Below are 20,304 nucleotides of genomic sequence, written 5' to 3'. Positions count from 1 at the left end.
AGGCCTCCTGGAGGAGATGAGCTCTCAGCAGGGCCTTGAAGGGAGGGAGAGAGCTAGCTTGGCGGATGGGCAGAGGGATTGGGGGCATTCCAGGCCCGGGGGATGATGTGGGCCGGGGGTCGATGGCGGGACAGGCGAGAGCGAGGTACAGTGAAGAGATTAGTGGTGGAGGAGCGGAGGGTGCGGGCTGGGCAGTAGAAGGAGAGAAGGGAGGGGAGGTAGGAGGGGGCGAGGGGATGGACAGCCTTGAAGCCCAGGGTGAGGAGTTTCTGCCTGATGCGCAGATTGATCGGTAGCCATTGGAGGTTTTTGAGGAGGGGAGTAATATGTCCAGAGCGTTTCTGGACAAAGATAATCCGGGCAGCAGCATGAAGTATGGATTGAAGTGGAGAGAGACACGAGGATGGGAGATCAGAGAGAAGGCTAGTGCAGTAGTCCAGACGGGATAGGATGAGAGCTTGAGTGAGCAGGGTAGCGGTTTGGATGGAGAGGAAAGGGCGGATCTTGGCAATGTTGCGGAGCTGAGACCGGCAGGTTTTGGTGACGGCTTGGATGTGAGGGGTGAATGAGAGAGCGGAGTCGAGGATGACACCAAGGTTGCGGGCTTGTGAGACGGGAAGGATGGTAGTGCCGTCAACAAGAGATGGGAAAGTCAGGGAGAGGACAAGGTTTGGGAGGGAAGACAAGGAGCTCAGTCTTCGACATGTTGAGCTTTAGGTGGCGGGCGGACATCCAGATGGAGATGTCCTGAAGGCAGGAGGAGATGCGAGCCTGGAGGGAGGGGGAGAGAGCAGGGGCAGAGATGTAGATCTGGGTGTCATCAGCGTAGAGGTGATAGTTGAAGCCGTGGGAGCGAATGAGGTCACCAAGGGAGTGAGTGTATATTGAGAACAGAAGGGGACCAAGCACTGAACCTTGGGGAACTCCCACCGTAAGAGGATGGGAGGGGGAGGAGGAGCCTGCAAAAGAGACTGAGAAAGAACGACCGGAGAGATAAGAGGAGAACCAGGAGAGGACGGAGTCTGTGAAGCCAAGGTCAGATAACGTGTGGAGGAGAAGGGGGTGGTCCACAGTGTCAAAGGCAGCTGAGAGGTCGAGGAGGATTAGGACAGAGTATGAGCCGTTGGATTTGGCAAGCAGGAGGTCATTGGTGACCTTTGAGAGCGCAGTTTCCGTGGAATGAAGGGGACGGAAGCCAGACTGGAGGGGGTCGAGGAGTAAGCGCTCAATAAATACGATTGAATGAATGAATGAATGATTAGGGAAAGCCAAATGTGAAACCTTCCTTCTCCATTTCTAAAAATGAGGTTGATCAAGTCTGAGCTCACTGTGGGAAGGGGACGGGTCACGTTTCTGCCACGCGCTAGATATATCCTATGACTACTGCTCTGGAACTCGTGCTGATTCCTCCAATGCGGGGAATCAAGGAAGAGTGACCACCGTGGGGACTCCACCCCCACCTCCCACTTCCAAGGGAAGGGTGCCGTCCAGGTGGGCCCAAGCTACCTGTTAAGCGCTCAGTCAGGCGCTGTCCCAAGCACTGGGGCAGATACAAGCAGTCCCCGTCCTACACGGGGCTCTCGGTTTTCCTCCCCATTTTACAGAGGAGGTAACTGAGGTCTGGAGAAGTTAAGTGACTCACCCAAGGTCACCAAGGCAGAAGGTGACGGAGCCGAGATCCTTTTGATTCCCAGGCCCGTGCTCTAGCCTCTTGACCGCGCCGCCCCTCTCAGGTCCGACCGACGGCCCGCCCCGTCCCTCCGGCCCCAGGATTCGTCCTCCAACTGCGGAAACGGGATGGCTGAGGGAACCGGGCGCGAGGGACTTGGAGCGTTCCCACTCAGCCGACCAGCGTGTCGTCCCGGCGTCGGCCGCGGTGGCCGGACGGGAAGGGGCAGAGCCCCACCGGCCAGACCGGCCCCAGAGGGCGGGGGGGGAGACGGTTACCACCGCTCGGGCAGCACAGACGTGAGTTCGGACCCGCGGCCTGGTTTCACGGGTTTTTATTGGGTCCCAGAAGCCCCCGCCCCGGACAGCCTCCAGCTCGCCTTGCATTCCCCCCGCCCCGCCCCGCCCCACCCCATCCCTCCCCAGCTCCGGCTTCCTCCCTCCCCCGCCGGGCTCCAATCCTCCCGTCCGCCACGGCCCCCTCGCCCCCTCGCGCGGGGTCCGGGCCCGCCCGCCCCTCCCGGGCTCCCCCGCGGGCCCCGGCCGCCTCAGGTCGGGGCGGGGGTGGCCGGGGAAGCCAGGGCCGCGGCGGCGGCCGCCCCCAGCATCAGCACGGCCAGGGCCTCCGGGCCGGCGTGGACCTTCTGGTGGCGGAGCAGGTTGGAGCGGCGGCTGAAGCTCTTGGCGCAGACGGGGCACGGGTAGGGCCGGACGCCGCGGTGGGTGCGCTGGTGGGCCGTCAGGTGGGAGCTGTGGCTGAAGTTCTTGCCGCAGTCGCCGCAGACGTAGGGCTTCTCGCCGGTGTGCGTGCGGCGGTGGGCGATGAGGTTGGAGCGCTGGCTGAAGCCCTTGCCGCAGTCGGGGCAGGGGTAGGGCTTGACCCCGGTGTGGGTGCGCTGGTGGGTGGCCAGGGCGGAGCTCTGGGTGAAGGCCTTGTCGCACTCGGGGCACTTGTGGGGCTTGGCGCCCGTGTGGGTGCCCTGGTGGGTCACCAGGTCCGAGCGGCGGGTGAAGCGCTTGCCGCAGCGGTCGCAGGTGTGGGGCCTCTCGCCCGTGTGGATGCGCTGGTGCTGGATGAGGGTGGAGTGGTGGCTGAAGCTCTTCCAGCAGTGGGGGCAGGTGTAGGGCTTCTCCCCGGTGTGGATGATCCGGTGCTGGACGAGGTGGGAGCTGCGGCTGAACCGCTTGCCGCAGCCCGTGCAGGTGTACGGCTTCTCGCCCGTGTGGATGCGCCGGTGGGTCACCAGGTGCGAGTGCCAGCCGAACCGCTTGCCGCACTCCTCGCACTGGTACGTCTTCTTGGGGGGCGCGGCCGGGGGGCCGGGGGCCGCGGGCTCCGCGCCCCGGCCGGGGCGGGGGCCGGGGGCCGGGGCCGGGGCCGGGGCCGTGGCTGCGGCTCCCCTTCGGCCGCCCCGGCGGCTGCGCTCGGCTCTCTTCTCGGGGACGGGAGGCGGCGGGGGCTTCCCCTGGGGCGGGGCCGACCGCCTCCGCCGCCGGCCCGCCGGCCTGGCCTGTTCCGGGCCGGCGCCGGGCTCCGGGGCCCGGGCCTTCCCGGCTCCGGCCTCGGGCGGCTTCCCTTCCTCGGCCTCTCCCGCTGGCCGAGCGGGCCGCTCCCCCTCGAGTCCGCCGGCTTTGGTGGGGGAGAGGGCATCCGCAGGGGGGCTGTCTCCGGGGAGAACGAGGGGACCCGGCGGCGGCGGCGGGTCGGGGACGTGAGAATCGTGGGCCGGGACGGAGGCGGCGCGGTGCCTCTGTTCTGAGGAGAAAGCGGAGCCCAGGAAGGACGGCTAGAAGCCCAACGGGCCTGTCCTTGGGTGGGGGCCCCCGGGCGCCGTCAACCGCAACGGGGAGGAAGGCCGCCCGATTCTGCCTTTTCTCCCCACCCCTCCCGCACCGGGGAAGGAAGGAGCGGGCAGCCAAAGCCCCTCGGTGAAGGTAGGCCCGTTGGCCTCGTGATCCCAGACTGGGACGAGGAAATGGGGGAGCCCGGGCCCCAAGATGGATGGCTAACCTTCCCCCCACCCCACGGAGGGTGCCGCCGGCACAACCTGCTACTCACCTGAGCAGGCGGCACTTTTCTCCTCCGGGCTCCGCCGATGGGCGCCGGACGGCTCTCCCCTTCCCTCCGGCTGGGCGATCCAGGAAGGTCTGCTCAAGGGGAAACCTGCTCGGGCCGAGATGACGGCGTGATCAGCCGACGGCCGGCCTGGAACTACCCAACCTCCGGATGGTCTCCATCCCGTCCCGGGGCACACCCCACCGGGAGCCCCGAGGAACCCGAGGGTCGGGGGCCGCTCAGGCGGTTCCCCGAGCCAAGTCGGCACCACTGTTCCAGCGTGGTGGGGAAGAGTCAGTCAGAAGATGACATTTTTCCATCCTCAGCAACTGCCTCTGCCACTGCTTACTCTCTCTGGCCTCGGTCTAAGATGGTTTCCCAAGCTGTAGTGCTTTGTCCGGTCCGGACAATTACCAGACCGGTGGGGAGAGACGGGGGGCCGGCGAGGAGGCTGATACGGTAGTTACGGAGAGAAAGGATAAGCGCTTGGATCGGAGCGACAGCGGTTTGGATGGGGAGGAAGGGGCAGATTTTAGTGACGTTGTGAAGGTTGTCTCCCCCTTTTAGACTGTGAGCCCACTGTTGGGTAGGGACTGTCTCTATATGTCGCCAATTTGTACTTCCCAAGCGCTTAGTACAGTGCTCTGCACATAGTAAGCGCTCAATAAATACGATTGATGATGATGATGGACCGACAGGATCTGATGACAGACTGAATATGTGGTTTGCATCAATCCAATCAACTGCATTTACCGAGCGCTGACTTTGTGCAGAGCACTGCACTGAACGCTTGGGAGAGTACACTATGACGGCAGAGAAATGAGTTGAGGGCTTGGGAGATGGGGAGGATAGTGGTGTCGTCTACAGTGACGGGTAAGATATGGGGAGGACAGGGTTGGAGTGGTAAGGTAAAGGATTTGTTTTGGACATGTTTAGTTTGAGGGGTCAGTGGGATGTCCAAGAGGAGATTGTCTTGAAGGCAGGAGGAAATGTGAGACTGCAGAGAGGGAGAGAGATCCGGGCTGGAGATGTAGATTTGGGTGGGACCCACATAGAAGTGGTATTTGAAGCCACAGAAGCAAACGAATCTCCAAGGGAGTGGGTGTAGATGGAGAACGGAAGGAGACCCAGAACTGAACCTTGAGGGACCCCCATAAGTTTGGGGCTGGGGGGGTCAGAGGAGGAGCCCGCGAAAGAGACTGGGAATGAGCGGCTAGAGAGATAACAGGAGAAGCAGGAGAGGACAGTGTCAGTGAAGCCAAGGTTGGGTAACGTTTCCAGGAAGGAGGGAGTCGTGGGGTCAAGGGAGGGGTTTTTAGGATAAGAGAGACATGGGCATGTTTAAAAGCAATGAGGAAGAAGCCACTGGAGGGCTAACAGTTAAAGACGGCTGTTAGGGAGGAGACAAGTGTTGGATAAGGTGTGAAGGGATAGGGTCGGCTATGCGGGTGGAAAGGGTGGATTTAGGCAGGAGGTTTCCTCTAGAGAAACTGCTGGGAAAGATGGGAGAGTTGAAGAGGGGGCAGGAGGGAGAAGGGCCCGACGAGGGGCAGGGGAGATTTTAGGGAGATCACACCTGAGAGTGTCAATTTTCTTAATAAAACAGGTGGCCGGGTAGTTGGGGGCAAGCGATGGGGGAGGTGGGGGGACAGGGGACCTGAGGAAGGCATTCAGTGCCTGGAACAACTGGCAAGGGTGATGGGCATGGGGAGAGAGTAGAGAGATCTCTCCAAAAAGAGTGGAGAGAACATTTTGCCGGGCAGAGGAGAGGGCAGAGTTAAAGCGTGCAAGGATAAAGCACGTGTGATGAGTTAATTGGATGGGTCTAAAAATCAGAGTGTGAGGGGACAAGTACAGATTTACAGGGCGGAGGTGTGTGGGAGAGAAGGGAAGTGAGGAGGCTGTCGTCAGATAAGAGAGATTTCAGAGTTGGGGAGGGGAGAGTTTGTGCGGTGGCTGGAGATGAGGAGATCGACTGGGTGTCCAAGCTGGTGAGTGGGCCAAGTGGGGTGGAGCAGGAGGTCAGTGGAGCTGAGGGCTGATAGAAGGCGGGAAGCACAAAGGTCTTCAGGAACACCTGTGTGGATATTGACCTCCCCAAGGATCAATGTAGGCATGGAGGAGGAGAGAAGGAATGTGAGAAAGGGATCAAAATGGTTAAAGAAGCCAGGTTGCTGTGATGGCGAGGAGGAGTAATGACTGGGCCAGGAGCAGGTCAGAAATGAAGGGAAGTCTTCCCTATGATGGAGGGAATGGCATGAGGGGCGGGGAGGGATTAGATGGGAGACAGTTGGCAGGCCGTGCAAGGTGGTGGTGGTGGGATGGGCTGACTGGGACCCCGGGTCGGGGAAGATGAGGGGACTGAAGGGTCACAGTGGGGCTGGGGAAGTTTAAGCATCGCAGTTGAGGTAAAAGACAGAAAAAACTACTGAACCCAATGATACCCCGTGGAGATGGTTAAATCGTCCTTGGGTCTTTGAGAGTGAAGAGGCCGGTTTTTAGGAGTAAACAGACTCTCGGTGGGAATGTAGGAGAAAGCAGGGGTTGAAGAGGTGTGGAGGCAGGGCAGCCACGGAAGTGTAAAATGTGTGAGCCGGGGCGTTTGTCCCCCTGACACACCATGATCTGAATGCAGGGAAAGAGGGAAGATGAGGAAAATGGCTGCTTCGCCACAGCAGATCAGGGACCAAATGTCAGAGTTCTGGGGGTTGGGGAACTGCGGCGAGCTTGACCCGCTGTTCGGTTGATTAGCTTGCCTGGCTGCGGGTCTAGCCATCTGTCTGTCTGCCTCACAGTGCTGATTCAGAATAAGCGGGAGCCACGGAGCCACTGTGAAATACCTAGGTGACTGAACTGAATCCTCTCTGCCTGTCTCAGAGTGCTGATTGAGAATAAGTGGGGGCCAGAGAGTGATTGTGAAATACCTAAGTGAACCCCATCTCCTTCCCTCCTCCTCTCCCATCTCCTTCCCTCCTCCTTTCCCACCTCCTTCCCTCCTCCTTTCCTTCTCCTCTCCCATCTCCTTCCCTCCTCCTTTCCCATCTCCTTCCCCATCTCCTTCCCTCCTCCTTTCATCATCAATCGTATTTATTGAGCGCTTACTATGTGCAGAGCACTGTACTAAGCGCTTGGGAAGTACAAATTGGCAACATCTAGAGACAGTCCCTACCCAACAGTGGGCTCACAGTCTAAAAGGGGGAGACAGAGAACAAAACCAAACCTACTAACAAAATAAAATAAATAGAATAGATATGTACAAGTAAAATAAATAAATTGAGTAATAAATATGTACAAACATATATACATATATACAGGTGCTGTGGGGAAGGGAAGGAGGTAAGATGGGGGGGATGGAGAGGGGGAATCTCCCATCTCTTTCCTATCACTTTCCCATCTCTTTTAGACTGTGAGCCCACCTTTTAGACTGTGAGCCCGCTGTTGGGTAGGGACCGTCTCCAGATGTTGCCAACTTGTACTTCCCAAGCGCTTAGTACAGTGCTCTGCACACACTAAGCGCTCAATAAATACGATTGACTGATTGATTGAACTCAATCCAACCAGTGAGGTCTCCACGCGGCCCATCCGAGGCGGGGGCACGTAAGTTAAAACTTAAAACTACAGTCTCACATTCTACCCGCCCCGGGAGCTCCTTGAAAAGCAAGAAAACTAGGCTGATTGCCAACCACCTGTAAATTCAGCCAGCTGCATCTGACGCCCAAATGGCTGAAGCAGTAGCGCCCAACTTGCCAGCCAGTTTTAATACCAGCTCTGCCACTTGCACGCTGGGTGACCTTGGGCAAGTCACTTTGCGTCTCTGCGCTTCAGTGTCCTCATCTGTAAAAATGGGGTTTAAGTCCTACTCCTTTCTACGTAGACCGAAAGACCCACATGGGACGGGGATTATGTCTGACCGGATTATTTCGTGTCTACCCCGGCGATAAGTACGGTACTTGGCACACAGAAAGCGCTAAACCAACCGCACGATTATTATTACGCTCGAGGGGCGGGAAGGACTTCAAGGAATTCGCATCTTCAGATGTGGCCTAAATGGTGCTTTCCAGAAGGGTGACTGTGGAGGAACATGAAGGAGGAGGATGTGGGAATCCATTTTAGGAATGGGGGTGTTGTGGAGAGACAGAGGGTGGAGGAGAGGGAAAGGGGGCGTCACAAGAGAAGGGGAGAGGAGAGAGGGAGTCAAGAAACCTCACCATCATTTCGGAGAAGGCTTTCAGCAGCCCCCCACCCCTGAGAAAATGACCGCTCACCCCAGGACAACCCGTTCCACTTTTGCAGGACATCCTTGTAGAAGCCACGCTGAGTGGCGTTCAGCTGCCCCCACTCCTCTCGGGACAGGTACATGGCCACATCCTCAAACATCACCGGCATCTGGAAGGAAGCGCAGAAAGCTTGACGCTCCCTCCTCCTCTTTCCGTACAGGTCAGGCCCTCACTAGGGCCCTGGATTCTAATAACTAGGGCTCCGCATTTCCAAAATGTGAAGAACTGGGGGAGGGTCTAGAGGCACCCAAGGCAGGTCTCAGTAATGATCTTCAAGGCTCGGAAGGGTTACGGGGGAAGGGCGGTCACCGTCGATGCCCTGAAACCGTGAACTTCCACAGCGGCAGCAACAGCAGCAGGGGAGGAGGTTAGAGCGCAGGAAGAACTTCCTGACGGTGAGAGATCTGAGACACTGGAAACAGGGAGTTAAGACTCTCAGATCTAGCGGTCCTTCGGGACCAGGGACATCCGTCTAAGGATCAGCAGCCTGAAACGGGGGAAGGAACATGATGACCTAAGAACGGTCATCTACGATCCAGCTATGAGCCCCACTTCAGGGTCCCGGGAACTGAAAAGATGGGGCTCTGATCCCACCCCCGGCCTCGGGGCAGCCCTGTCATGTGTCTAGGGGCAAGACTCATTCAGACGGCATGCACTGGGGCATGCAGGAGCAAACGGGATCTGGAGGGAAAGCAGGCAGAGGCAGAGGGAACCGTTCCCTGTCCTAGGGGCCGGAGGTCCCCAGGAGTCCCTGAGAGGCTGCCAGTGGGGAGCAGTTCAGGAGTTGCCTCTGGTTGGGGGACGGTTCCCCAACACCTCTCTGTCGCTTCCCAGGCTCCCGCTGCCGACTGGTGCTGCCAGGCTGGGCCCAGCTCCCAGGGCTGGGCAGAACCGGAGATCCTAACGGAGGCATCTGGGATCTCAGAGGAACTGATTCTCAGACACTCAGCCCAAGCCTTAGGGAGGATGCTCTGAGCACAGGACCCAAGAACAGCCTCAAGAATCCCAGGAGAGAGAACACATCGATCTTTCCGCTTCCCTATCTCAGCCCGGGCAGAGGGGTACCCCAAAGAAAGCAAATTGGAAGAGATTCTGCCCCCTCCTTTTGGCAGAGAGGGCCAAGAACAGCAGAGATGGGCGGGAGGCCCGGACAGCTCACCTGAGCCCAGGCGCTAAGGAGGGCGGCTGCCATTTCCCGATCTCTGGTGCTTCCTGGCCGGGAGAAGCCCGGGCTCCAAGGGGCAGGCAGAGCTGATGGAGGAGAAAGGACACTTGTGAGAGCCCGGCCCGGCCCTTGGGGCTCCCCCGGCCCACCATTCCCCTCCCTGCTCAGGTCACACGGCTTCAACCCCACACCGGGGCACGTGGGAGCAGCCCTGTCCTCTCCTGTGCATCCTGGCAAGGGGCTCCGAGTCCCCGGGGGCTCTCCACTTGCCATCCGTGAGGTCCAACAGGAAGGTGGCTTGCGAAGGCCCGGCCCCCACGGCCTCCCCTGTCCCACCAGGAGACTCTGAGCTTTCTCTTGCCCCCCCCTTTCTCCTCCCCGGGGAGAAATGTGGGTCTCACCGTTATCCTCCGGGGCCTGAAGCTCCTTGCTAGGGCTCGAGGTCAGCTGCTCCGGCGGTGCTGGGAGAGGACTCTCCATCCCCGGCTCCTGGATCGATTCCTCCGGTTGGAGCTCTGCGGGGTCCGGGAACTCGGACTCCTCCGCCTGCTCTTCCTGGGCCTGCAAGTAGTCTGGGACCTGGGAATGATCCCACTTCCGTCACTGTAGGGCCCCGTGGGGGCGGGGGGGAACTCGCCGGGAGATATGGGGCGGAGGCCCCAGCCAGGATTTCTAGGAAACAGCCCCGGGGACGAGGGGAAGAGGCAGGAAGTGGAATGACGGAGGCTCCGGAGGGAGTCTGGGGCTCTGCCATCTAATAATGGTGGTGTTTGTTACTGGATTAAGCATCGGGGTGGATACAAGCCAATCAGGTTGGACATGGGGCTCGTAGTCTTCATCCCCAGTTTAGAGACGAGGTGACTGAGGCCCAGAGAAGTGAAGTGACCTGCCTAAGGTCACACAGCAGACAAGGGGCAGAGCCGGGATTAGAACCCAGGCCCTTCTGCTTCCCAGGCCCAGGCTGTATCCACCAGGCCACACTGCTTCACTGCTTCATCTTTGCTGATTCATCTCCAGCCTGGCAGGTGGTGTTCTCCCTCCCTCCTTCCCGTCTGTCACCTTCTCCTCCTCTAGCAGCTTCTGCTCCGGCCGATGGTCCTATCTCCCCTTGTCCCATCCCGCCTCTCTGCACAAATAGACCGGGAACCCTTTACTTGGAAGTGGGAGGGTGGGTGGCTGCGGGGGAGGCCGACCTAAGAGCCATCCCCAAGCCTCTTGTCTCCAAGAGACATTCGGCGGAAGACGCGGTCCTTCTCCTAAAAGGCCGGACGGCAGCAGGCCGAGGGGGCCGCAGGATGGTCGGGACTTCCTGACTCTCCGAGCAAGAAAACTCCAGAAAGAGACCTCTCCTGCCCTGGTGAGCTCAGATTAGGAGAGGCCCGACTGGCCGGGCAGAGGCAGGGGAATGGACCCGTTGACTCCTGAAGGGTCCTACCGACCCAAGTTGCTGGAACTTGATACCAGGCCACCTCCAACTCGGTCTGGAAAACAGAAATCTTTTATTCTCTGGGCACCTCCCATTACCACCTCCCTGGGCTATTTCTCTTCATCTTCAACTTCTTCTCTTTCTCCCCATCCCAACCCCGGCTCGGCCCCTCCCGTTCTGCCTCAATGGCATTTAGAAATTCTTTCCTTTTTTCTCCCAATTCGACTCCTGCAGCCTCTTCCTTCTCTCCCCTCCACAGCCACCTCCCATTACCACCTCCCTGGGCTATTTCTCGTCATCTTCAACTTCTTCTCTTTGTCCCCATCCCAACCCCGGCTCGGCCCCTCCCGTTCTGCCTCAACGGCATTTGGAAATTCTTTCCTTTTGTCTCCCAACTCAACTCCTGCAGCCTCTTCCTTCTCTCCCCTCCCTCCCTGCCTAGGCCCAAGACCGTCTCGTCTCGCCTTGAAGTCTCGGCCGCCTCCCCTTTCTGAACGTGTTCTTTCTCAGGGCTCCCGCTCTGATGCAACCGGGGGCTGCCCCTGCCCCAGCACAGGGACCCTGCTCTGTTCCTAACCCAGGGTCTTCCGTAGCGGGGGACAAAAGCCGGTTTTCCTGAGGGAGCTGCATCACGGGCGTTTCTGCCTCTCCTTCCAGTGGCTCCCAGGGGCAAGAGGGACTGGGAAGCTGCTTTTCCCCACAGACGGATCAGTCAAAGGGGCCCCGGTCACCCAGGTGATGGCTGAGCTTCAAGTCCACGGGAGGGGTCTGAAGTCAGGAATTCTTCCTCCAGTCAGTCCATCGTATTTCCCGAGCACTTTGTGCAGAGTACTGCGCTAAGCACTTGGGAGAGTAGCATATAATAGACACATTCCCTGCCCACAATGTACTTACAGTCCAGCACACGTTTCCTCCGTCACTCTGGCTTAACTCCTTCGCGCTCTTGCCCTCTCCAACACCCGGGACAACCTCCTCGCCTCGCTCAACCACGCTTCCTTGCCTGTATTGCTCACCACCCACTATTGGTCTAACCTATAATAATAATAATAATAATGATGGCATTTATTAAGCGCTTACTATGTGCAAAGCACTGTTCTAAGCACCGGGGGGATGCACGGTAATCAGGTTGTCCCACGTGGGGCTCACAGTCTTCATCCCCATTTTACAGATGAGGGAACTGAGGCCCAGAGAAGTTAAGTGACTTGCCCAAAGTCACACAGCTGACAATTGGCAGAGCCGGGATGTGAACCCGTGACCTCTGGCTCCGAAGTCCGTGCTCTTTCCACCGAGCCACGCTGCTTCTCAACCTATCTGTTCGGCCTGCCTCCTCTGGGAAGCCATCTCTGGTTGCTTTGCCAGGACAATGAAAGACCCGCAAAGCAGAATGAACCGGAACTCCACACCTCCTCCCACTCTGCCTCCATCTTTCGGGAGCGTCTAAAAAACCCAAACCGCAAGGTGAGAGCAACAGAGAGATGGCAGACCCGCTTGTTTCTTGAAAATATCAGGTTTCGGCCCCGTTCAACATCAAGTGTGCCGACTCACTGTCCGTTGAGCACCAAACCTAGTCAGGGGGTCTGTTTTGGATTAATTGGGCTCCTCTCCCCAGACAGCCAAAGTGATAGTGTGAAGGTAGAGTTAATATGTTTAATAAACCAGGATCAAATCATCGAATCACCTAGCGGGCGAGCCCTGCGAGGGTCCCCCGTGCAACTCCTCAACCTCCAAGCAGATCAACATAGCCCTGATGAAGTGCTCTCCTGCATAAGGAATGACCCCTCCCATGCCTACTGCTACCTCAGCCTCTCTGTATATATGTTTGTACATATTTATTACTCTATTTATTTATTTTACTTGTACATATCTATTCTATTTATTTTATTTTGTTAGTCTGTTTGGTTTTGTTCTCTGTCTCCCCCTTTTAGACTGTGAGCCTGCTGTTGGGTAGGGACTGTCTCTAGATGTTGCCAATTTGTACTTCCCAAGCGCTTAGTCCAGTGCTCTGCACATAGTAAGCGCTCAATAAATACGATTGATGATGATGATGATAAAGAATGACCCCTCCCATGCCTACTGCTAACTCAGCCTCTCTGTATATATGTTTGTGCATATTTATTACTCTATTTTACTTGTACATTTCTATTCTATTTATTTTGTTAATATGTTTGGTTTTGTTCTCTGTCTCCCCCTTTTAGACTGTGAGCCCGCTGCTGGGTAGGGACTGTCTCCAGATGTTGCCAATTTGTACTTCCCAAGCGCTTAGTCCAGTGCTCTGCACATAGTAAGCGCTCAATAAATACGATTGATGATGATGATGATAAAGAATGACCCCTCCCATGCCTACTGCTAACTCAGCCTCTCTGTACATATGTTTGTGCATATTTATTACTCTATTTATTTATTTTACTTGTACATATCTAGTCTATTTATTTTATTTTGTTAGTATGTTTGGTTTTGTTCTCTGTCTCCCCCTTTTAGACTGTGAGCCCGCTGTGGGGTAGGGACCGTCTCTATATGTTGCCAATTTGTACTTCCCAAGCGCTTAGTCCAGTGCTCTGCACATAGCAAGCGCTCAATAAATACGATTGATGATGATGATGTTACCTGAAGCCCAGAGTCCTCCAGAAGCCCGGACCCTCCCTACCAGCCCAGAGTCACTTCTCAAGAGCTCTGTTCGTTCCCTGCCTTTCTCCAGATCCCAGAGATCACCCGGCTCTTCGTTGTTTCTTACCTTTGGGCTCCCCTCCTCGCCCTGAGGTGCTAGGCCTCCCCCGGGCTCCGCGGCCATCGTCCGTCCGGCGCAGAGGAAGCCTCACTCCAGATGCGGCTGTCCCGTCTCCTTCTTGTCCCTGGCAAGGTTCCCCCTGCCTCTGGCCAGCTCCCTGGGGAGGGGAAGAATCAATCAATCAATCAATCAATCGTATTTATTGAGCGCTTACTGTGTGCAGAGCACTGGACTAAGCGCTTGGGAAGTACATGCTGGCAACATCTAGAGACAGTCCCTACCCAACGGTGGGCTCACAGTCTAGAAGGGGGAGACAGAGAACAAAACCAAACATACTGACAAAATAAAATAAATAGAATAGATAGGAACAAGTAAAATAAATAAATAAATAGAGTAATAAATATGTACAAACATATATACATATAGAAGACTGCTTAGAGGAACCGAGGATAGAAAAACAAGTCAGAAACGGTGGGAGGACACAACAACGCGCCAGCCTCGTTCCCGGGGCCCTACTCCCCGGCCAGGCAGTTCAAGGACCCCTCTGGGACACCCTCAAATCTGTACCTCTGGCTCCTTGTCCCAACTACTGAGAAGCATCGTGGCTCAGTGGAAAGAGCCTGGGCTTTGGAGTCAGAGGTCATGGGTTCGAATCCCGGCTCTGCCAATTGTCAGCTGGGTGACTTTGGGCTAGTCACGTCACTTCTCTGTGCCTCAGTTACCTCATCTGTAAAATGGGGGTTAAGACTGTGAGCCCCACGTGGGACAACCTGATCACCTTGTAACCTCCCCAGTGCTTAGAACAGTCCCCACAGCACCTGTATATATGTTTGTACATATTTTTTACTCTATTTATTTATTTATTTTATTTGTACATATCTGTTCTATTTTATTCTGTTAGTATGTTTGGTTTTGTTCTCTGTCCCCCCCTTTCAGACTGTGAGCCCACTGCTGGGTAGGGACTGCCTCTATATATTGCCAATTTGTACTTCCCAAGCGCTTAGTACAGTGCTCTGCACATAGTAAGCGCTCAATAAATACGATTGATGATGATGATGATGCTTTGCACATAGTAAGCGCTTGATAAGTGCCATAATAATTATTATTATTATTAACTACGGGAGAAAGGGCCCTCCCGACTCCCTGTACACCTGTCCTTTCGCAGACAAGCCCAATCCTCCTCCTCTTCCTCCTCCTCATCGCTGGTATTTACTGGGCATTTAGTACGTGCAGAGCGTTGTGCTAAACGCTTGGAAGAATACAACACAACATAATTGGCGGGCACATTCTCTGCCCACAACAAGCTTACGATCTCTCATCAAGGGGTTTCTCTGGAACAAGAGTGCCAGGCCTCCGGGCAGAATGAGGGATCGATCGGAGGATGCAGGGGAAGAAGGTGGGGCCGCCCCAGCGCCGGTTTACTCATTCATTCGTCCAATCGTCTTTATTGAGCACTCACTGTGCGCAGAGCACTGGACTAAGCGCTTGGGAAGTACAAGTTAGCGCTTGGGAGTGAGCCTGCTGTTGGGTAGGGACCGTCTCTATAGGCTGCCGACTTGTACTTCCCAAGCGCTTCGTCCAGTGCTCTGCACACAGTCAGCGCTCAATAAATACGAACTTGGACTTCCCAAGCGCTTAGTCCAGTGCTCCGCACACAGTGAGAGTAAATAAGAATGAATGAATGAGCACTGGACTGAATGAATGAGGAAATGGCTTAAGACGAATGCAGGATCGAGGGAGGTGGTGGAGGCCATGGGGCAGTTGCCGACTGGTCCTTCCCAAGTGCTTAGTCCAGTGCTTTGCACACAGTAAGAGTAAATAAGGATGAATGAATGAGCACTGGACTGAATGAATGAGGAAATGGCTTAAGATGAATGCAGGATCGAGGGAGGTGGTGGAGGCCATGGGGCAGTTGCCGACTTGTCCTTCCCAAGCGCTTAGCACAGTGCTCTGCACACAGCAGGCGCTCAAATACGACTGAATGAATGAACGGTTATATCTGTTGCCGACTTGGACTTCCCAAGCGCATAGTCCAGTGCTCTGCACACAGTAGGCGCTCAATAAATACGCTTGAATGACTGAACGATTATATCCGTTGCGGAACTGTACGTCCCAAGCACTTAGTCCAGGGCTCTGCACACAGTAGGCGCTCAATAAATACGACTGAACGAATGAACGAAAGTACAAGTCCTCAAGTTAGAGGAAGAGGGGTCCGCTTGGAGGCGGCGGCAGCCCAGGGGAGGGGCCCGAGGATCGGCGGGCGGCGGCCGTGGGTTGGGGCCCCGCCCGGTTCCCCGGACGGGAGGCCCCGCCCCGCCCGCCCTCCTCCTCCTCCTCCTCCTCTTCCTGCTCTTTCATTCATTCATTCATTCAACCGTATTTACTGAGCGCTCACTGCGTGCCGAGCACTGCACCAAGCGCTTGAAAAGTACAATTCAGCAACAGAGAGGGACAATCCCTGTCCCTGGCCTCCTTCTTACTTTATCTTCTTCCCCTGCGGGATCCCATTTCTCCTCCCCAGGGACTGTGTTTCCCAATCATTCATTCAATCGCATTTATTGAGCGCTTACTGTGTGCCGAGCACTGGACTAAGCGCTTGTAAAGTATAATTCAGCAACAGAGAGAGACAATCCTTATCCCTGGCCTCCCTCTTACCTTATCTTCTTCCCCTGCGGGATCCCATTTCTCCTCCCCAGGGACTGCGTTTCCCACTCATTCATTCATTCATTCGCATTTATTGAGCGCTTACTGTGTGCCGAGCACTGGACTAAGCGCCTGGAAAGTACAATTCAGCAACAGAGAGAGACAAATCCGTGTCCCTGGCCTCCCTCTTTACTTTAATTTATTCCCCTGCGGGATCCCATTTCTCCTCCCCAGGAACTGTTTCCCATTCATTCAATCGTATTTATTGAGCGCTTACTGTGTGCCGAGCACTGGACTAAGCGCTTGGAAAGTACAATTCAGCAACAGAGAGAGACAAATCCCTGTCCCTGGCCTCCCTCTTTACCTTCTTCCCCTGCGGGATCCCATTTCTCCTCCCCAGGGACTGTTTCCCCCAATCATTCAATCATATTTATTGAGCGCTTACTGTGTGCCGAGCACTGTACCAAGCGCTTGTAAAGTACAATTCAGTAACACAGAGAGACAATCCCTGTCCCTGGCCTCCCTCTTACTTTACCTTCTTCCCCTGCGGGATCCCGTTTCTCCTCCCCAGGGACTGCGTTTCCCACTCATTCATTCATTCATTCGCATTTATTGAGCGCTTACTGTGTGCCGAGCACTGGACTAAGCGCCTGGAAAGTACAATTCAGCAACAGAGAGAGACAAATCCGTGTCCCTGGCCTCCCTCTTTACTTTAATTTCTTCCCCTGCGGGATCCCATTTCTCCTCCCCAGGAACTGTTTCCCATTCATTCAATCGTATTTATTGAGCGCTTACTGTGTGCCGAACACTGTACTAAGCGCTTATAAAGTACAATTCAGCAACAGAGAGAGACAATCCCTGTCCCTGGCCTCCCTCTTACCTAATCTTCTTCCCCTGCCGGATCCCATTTCTCCTCCCCAGGGACTGTGTTTCCCACTCACTCATTCATTCAATCGTATTTACTGAGCGCCTACTATGTGCAGAGCACTGTCCTAAGCGCTTGGGAAGTCCAAGTCGGCAACACCTAGAGACCCAACAGCGTGGCTCAGTGGAAAGAGCCCGGGCTTTGGAGCCCGAGGTCGTGGGTTCAAATCCCGGCTCTGCTACCTAGCTGGGTGACTTTGGGCGAGCCGCTTCACTTCTCTGGGCCTCAGTTTCCTCGTCTGTAAAATGGGGGTGAAGACTGTAAGCCCCCCGTGGGACCGCCTGATCGCCTTGTAACCTCCCCAGCGCTTAGAACAGTGCTTTGCACATAGTAAGTGCTTAATAAATGCCATTATTATTATTATATTATTAGAACAGTGCTTTGCACAGAGTAAGGGCTCGATAAATGTCATTATTATTATTAAAGGGGAGACAGACGACGAAACGAAACCTATTAACGAAATAAAATAAACGGAATAGCAAATACGTACCGCTCACCTCTCCGGCCGGGGGGGGGGGTCGGGTGGGGCCCGGGAGCGGAGCGCGGGGCCCCGCAGGCGGAGGGAGCGGAGGCGGAAGCGGAAGTGGCGGAGGGGGCGGGAGCGGAAGTGACGTAGGGCGCCGGGGCGGGGCGACTTCCGGTCCCCCTCCCCGATTCGCTCGGTCGTCTCGATTGGGCGCTTACCGCGTGCGGAGCACTGGACTAAGCGCTTGGGAAGGACAAGTTGGCAACACAGAGAGACGGTCCCTACCCAACGGCGGGCTCAGAGTGTAGAAGAGGCCTGTGGAGGAGGCGGGCCTGAAGCGGCGGCGGCGGAGCGCGCATGCGCGGCGGGCTGTGGCCGAGGCGGGCCGGAAGCGGAAGCGGCAGAGTGCGCACGCGCGGAGGCCTGTCGAGGAAGCGGGCCTGAGGCGGCGGGGGCGCAGTGCGCATGCGCGGAGGCCTGCTGATGAAGCGGGCCTGAAGCAGCGGCGGCGGAGTGCGCATGCGCGCCGGCCTGTTCATTCATTCAGTCGTATCTATTGAGCGCTTACTGTGTGCAGAGCACCGGACTAAGCGCTTGGGAAGTCCAAGTTGGCAACCTATAGAGACGGGCCCTACCCAACAGCGGGCTCACAGTCTAGAAGAGGCCTGTTGAGGAGGGACCTGAAGCGGCGGCGGCGTAGTGCGCATGCGCGGCGGGCTGTCGATGAAGCGGGCCTGAGGCGGCGGCGGCAGAGTGCGCATGCGCGGCGGCCTGTTCATTCATTCAATCATCTTTGTCATCATCATCAATCGTATTCATTGAGCGCTTACTATGTGCAGAGCGCTGTACTAAGCGCTTGGGAAGTACAAATTGGCAACATATAGAGACAGTCCCTACCCAACAGCGGGCTCAGAGTGTAGAAGAGGCCTGTTGAGGAGGGGGGCCTGAAGCGGCGGCCTGTCGGTGAAGCGGGCCTGAGGAGGCGGCAGAGTGCGCATGCGCGGCGAGCTGTCGCTGAGGCGGGCCTGGGGCGGCGGCGTGCGCATGCGCGGAGGCCCGTCGCTGAAGTTGGCCTGAGGCAGCGGCGTGCGCATGCGCGGTGGCCGTCGATGAGGCGGGCCTGTAGCGGCGACGGCCTGTGCATTCATTCAATCGTATCTATTGAGCGCTTACTGTGTGCAGAGCACTGTACTAAGCGCTTAGTAAGTACAAGTTGGCAACATACAGAGACGGGCCCTACCCAACAGCAGGCTCACAGTCTAGAAGAGGCCTGTTGAGGGGGGCCTGAAGAGGCGGCGGCGGAGTGCGCATGCGCGGCGGCCTTTCGAAGCGGGCCTGAGGCGGCGGCGGCAGAGCGCGCATGCGCGGCGGCATGTTCATTCAATCGTCTTTATTGAGCGCTTACTGTGTGCAGAGCACTGGACCAAGCGCTTGGGAAGTCCAAGTTGGCAACATATAGAGACGGTCCCTACCCAACAGCGGGCTTACAGTGTAGAGGCCTGTTGAGGAGGGGGGCCTGAAGGGGCGGCGGCGGAGCGCGCATGCGCGGCGGCCTGTCGATGAAGCGGGCCTGAGGAGGAGGCGGAGTGCGCATGCGCGGCGGCCGTCGGTGAGGCGGGCCTGTAGCGGCGTCGGCCTGTTCATTCATTCAATCGTCTTTATTGAGCGCTTACCGTATGCAGAGCACTGGACTAAGCGTTTGGGAAGTACAAGTTGGCAACATATAGAGACGGGCCCTACCCAGCAGCGGGCTCACAGTGTAGAAGAGGACTGTTGAGGAGGTGGGCCTGAAGCGGCGGCGGCGGAGTGCGCATGCGCGGCGGCCTGTCGATGAAGCGGGCCGGAGGAGGAGGCGGAGTGCGCATGCGCGGCGGCCTGTTGCCGAGGCGGGCCGGCAGCGGCAGCGTGCGCATGCGCGGTGGCCTGCGATGAAGCGGGCCTGAGGCGGTGGCAGAGTGCGCATGCGCGGCGGCCTGTTGACCAGGCGGGCCTGAAGCGGCGGCCTGTTTATTCAAACAAGGAATCGTATTTATTGAGCGATTACCGTGTGCAGAGCACTGGACTAAGCGCTTGGGAAATCCAAGTTGGCAACATCTAGAGACGGTCCCTACCCAACAGTGGGCTCACAGTGTAGAAGTCACAGAGAAGCATCGTGGCTCAGTGGAAAGAGCCCGGGGTTTGGAGTCAGAGGTCAGGGGTTCGAATGCCGACTCTGCCGCATGTCAGCTGTGTGACCTTGGGCAAGTCACTTCACTTCTCTGAGCCTCAGTTCCCTCATCTGTAAAATGGGGATGAAGACTGTGAGCCCCCCCATGGGACAACTGCCTCTGCCTTCAAACCCCTCTGCCTTCAAACATGCCCATGTCTCTCCCATCCTAAAAAAACCCTCTCTTGACCCCACCTCACCTTCTAACTGTCGCCCCATATCCCTCCTACCATTCCTTTCCAAACTTCTTGAACGAGTTGTCTACACGCGCTGCCTCGAATTCCTCAACAACAACTCTCTCCTCGACCCCCTCCAGTCTGGCTTCCGTCCCCTTCATTCCACGGAAACTGCGCTCTCAAAGGTCACCAATGACCTCCTGCTTGCCAAATCCAACGGCTCCTACTCTGTCCTAATCCTCCTCGACCTCTCGGCTGCATTCGACACCGTGGTCCACTCCCTTCTCCTCAACACGCTATCTGACCTTGGCTTCACAGACTCCGTCCTCTCCTGGTTCTCCTCTTATCTCTCCGGTCGTTCTTTCTCAGTCTCTTTTGCAGGCTCCTCCTCCCCCTCCCATTCTCTCACTGTGGGGGTTCCCCAAGGTTCAGTGCTTGGTCCCCTTCTGTTCTCCATCAACACTCACTCTCTTGGTGACCTCATTCGCTCCCACGGCTTCAACTATCATCTCTACGCTGATGACACCCAGATCTACATCTCTGCCCCTGCTCTCTCCCCCTCTCTCCAGGC

At 56.7% G+C, this 20,304-nt stretch overlaps 1 protein-coding gene across 1 annotated transcript; it reads right to left on the bottom strand.

Annotated features, from left to right (window-relative positions):
- Positions 1-2,186: 2,186 nt before the first annotated feature.
- ZNF205 (zinc finger protein 205) lies at positions 2,187-17,570 on the bottom strand. Its single transcript, XM_038754312.1, has 7 exons — positions 17,376-17,570; positions 13,324-13,474; positions 9,568-9,745; positions 9,161-9,252; positions 7,990-8,110; positions 3,728-3,832; positions 2,187-3,424 (listed from the first exon to the last, which is right to left on the bottom strand). The coding sequence occupies exons 2-7, from the start codon at positions 13,378-13,380 to the stop codon at positions 2,217-2,219; spliced, it is 1,761 nt and encodes a 586-aa protein (XP_038610240.1). The 5' UTR covers positions 13,381-13,474; positions 17,376-17,570; the 3' UTR covers positions 2,187-2,216.
- Positions 17,571-20,304: the final 2,734 nt, after the last annotated feature.

This window comes from Tachyglossus aculeatus, chromosome 11, assembly GCF_015852505.1.
Source record: "Tachyglossus aculeatus isolate mTacAcu1 chromosome 11, mTacAcu1.pri, whole genome shotgun sequence".
NCBI lineage: Eukaryota > Metazoa > Chordata > Mammalia > Monotremata > Tachyglossidae > Tachyglossus > Tachyglossus aculeatus.
Note: the sequence above shows the minus strand (reverse complement) of the source record. Positions and strands in the feature narration are given on the sequence as shown.

Coding starts and splice junctions, on each gene's coding strand:
- ZNF205 (XM_038754312.1), bottom strand. CDS start 13,380: ATGGCCGCGGAGCCCGGGGGAGGCCTAGCACCTCAGGGCGAGGAGGGG. Junction 8,111..9,160: donor TCCTTAGCGCCTGGGCTCAG/GTGAGCTGTCCG, acceptor GCTTCCTTCCAG/ATGCCGGTGATGTTTGAGGA. Junction 3,833..7,989: donor GTGGAACGGGTTGTCCTGGG/GTGAGCGGTCAT, acceptor CGGCCCGAGCAG/GTTTCCCCTTGAGCAGACCT.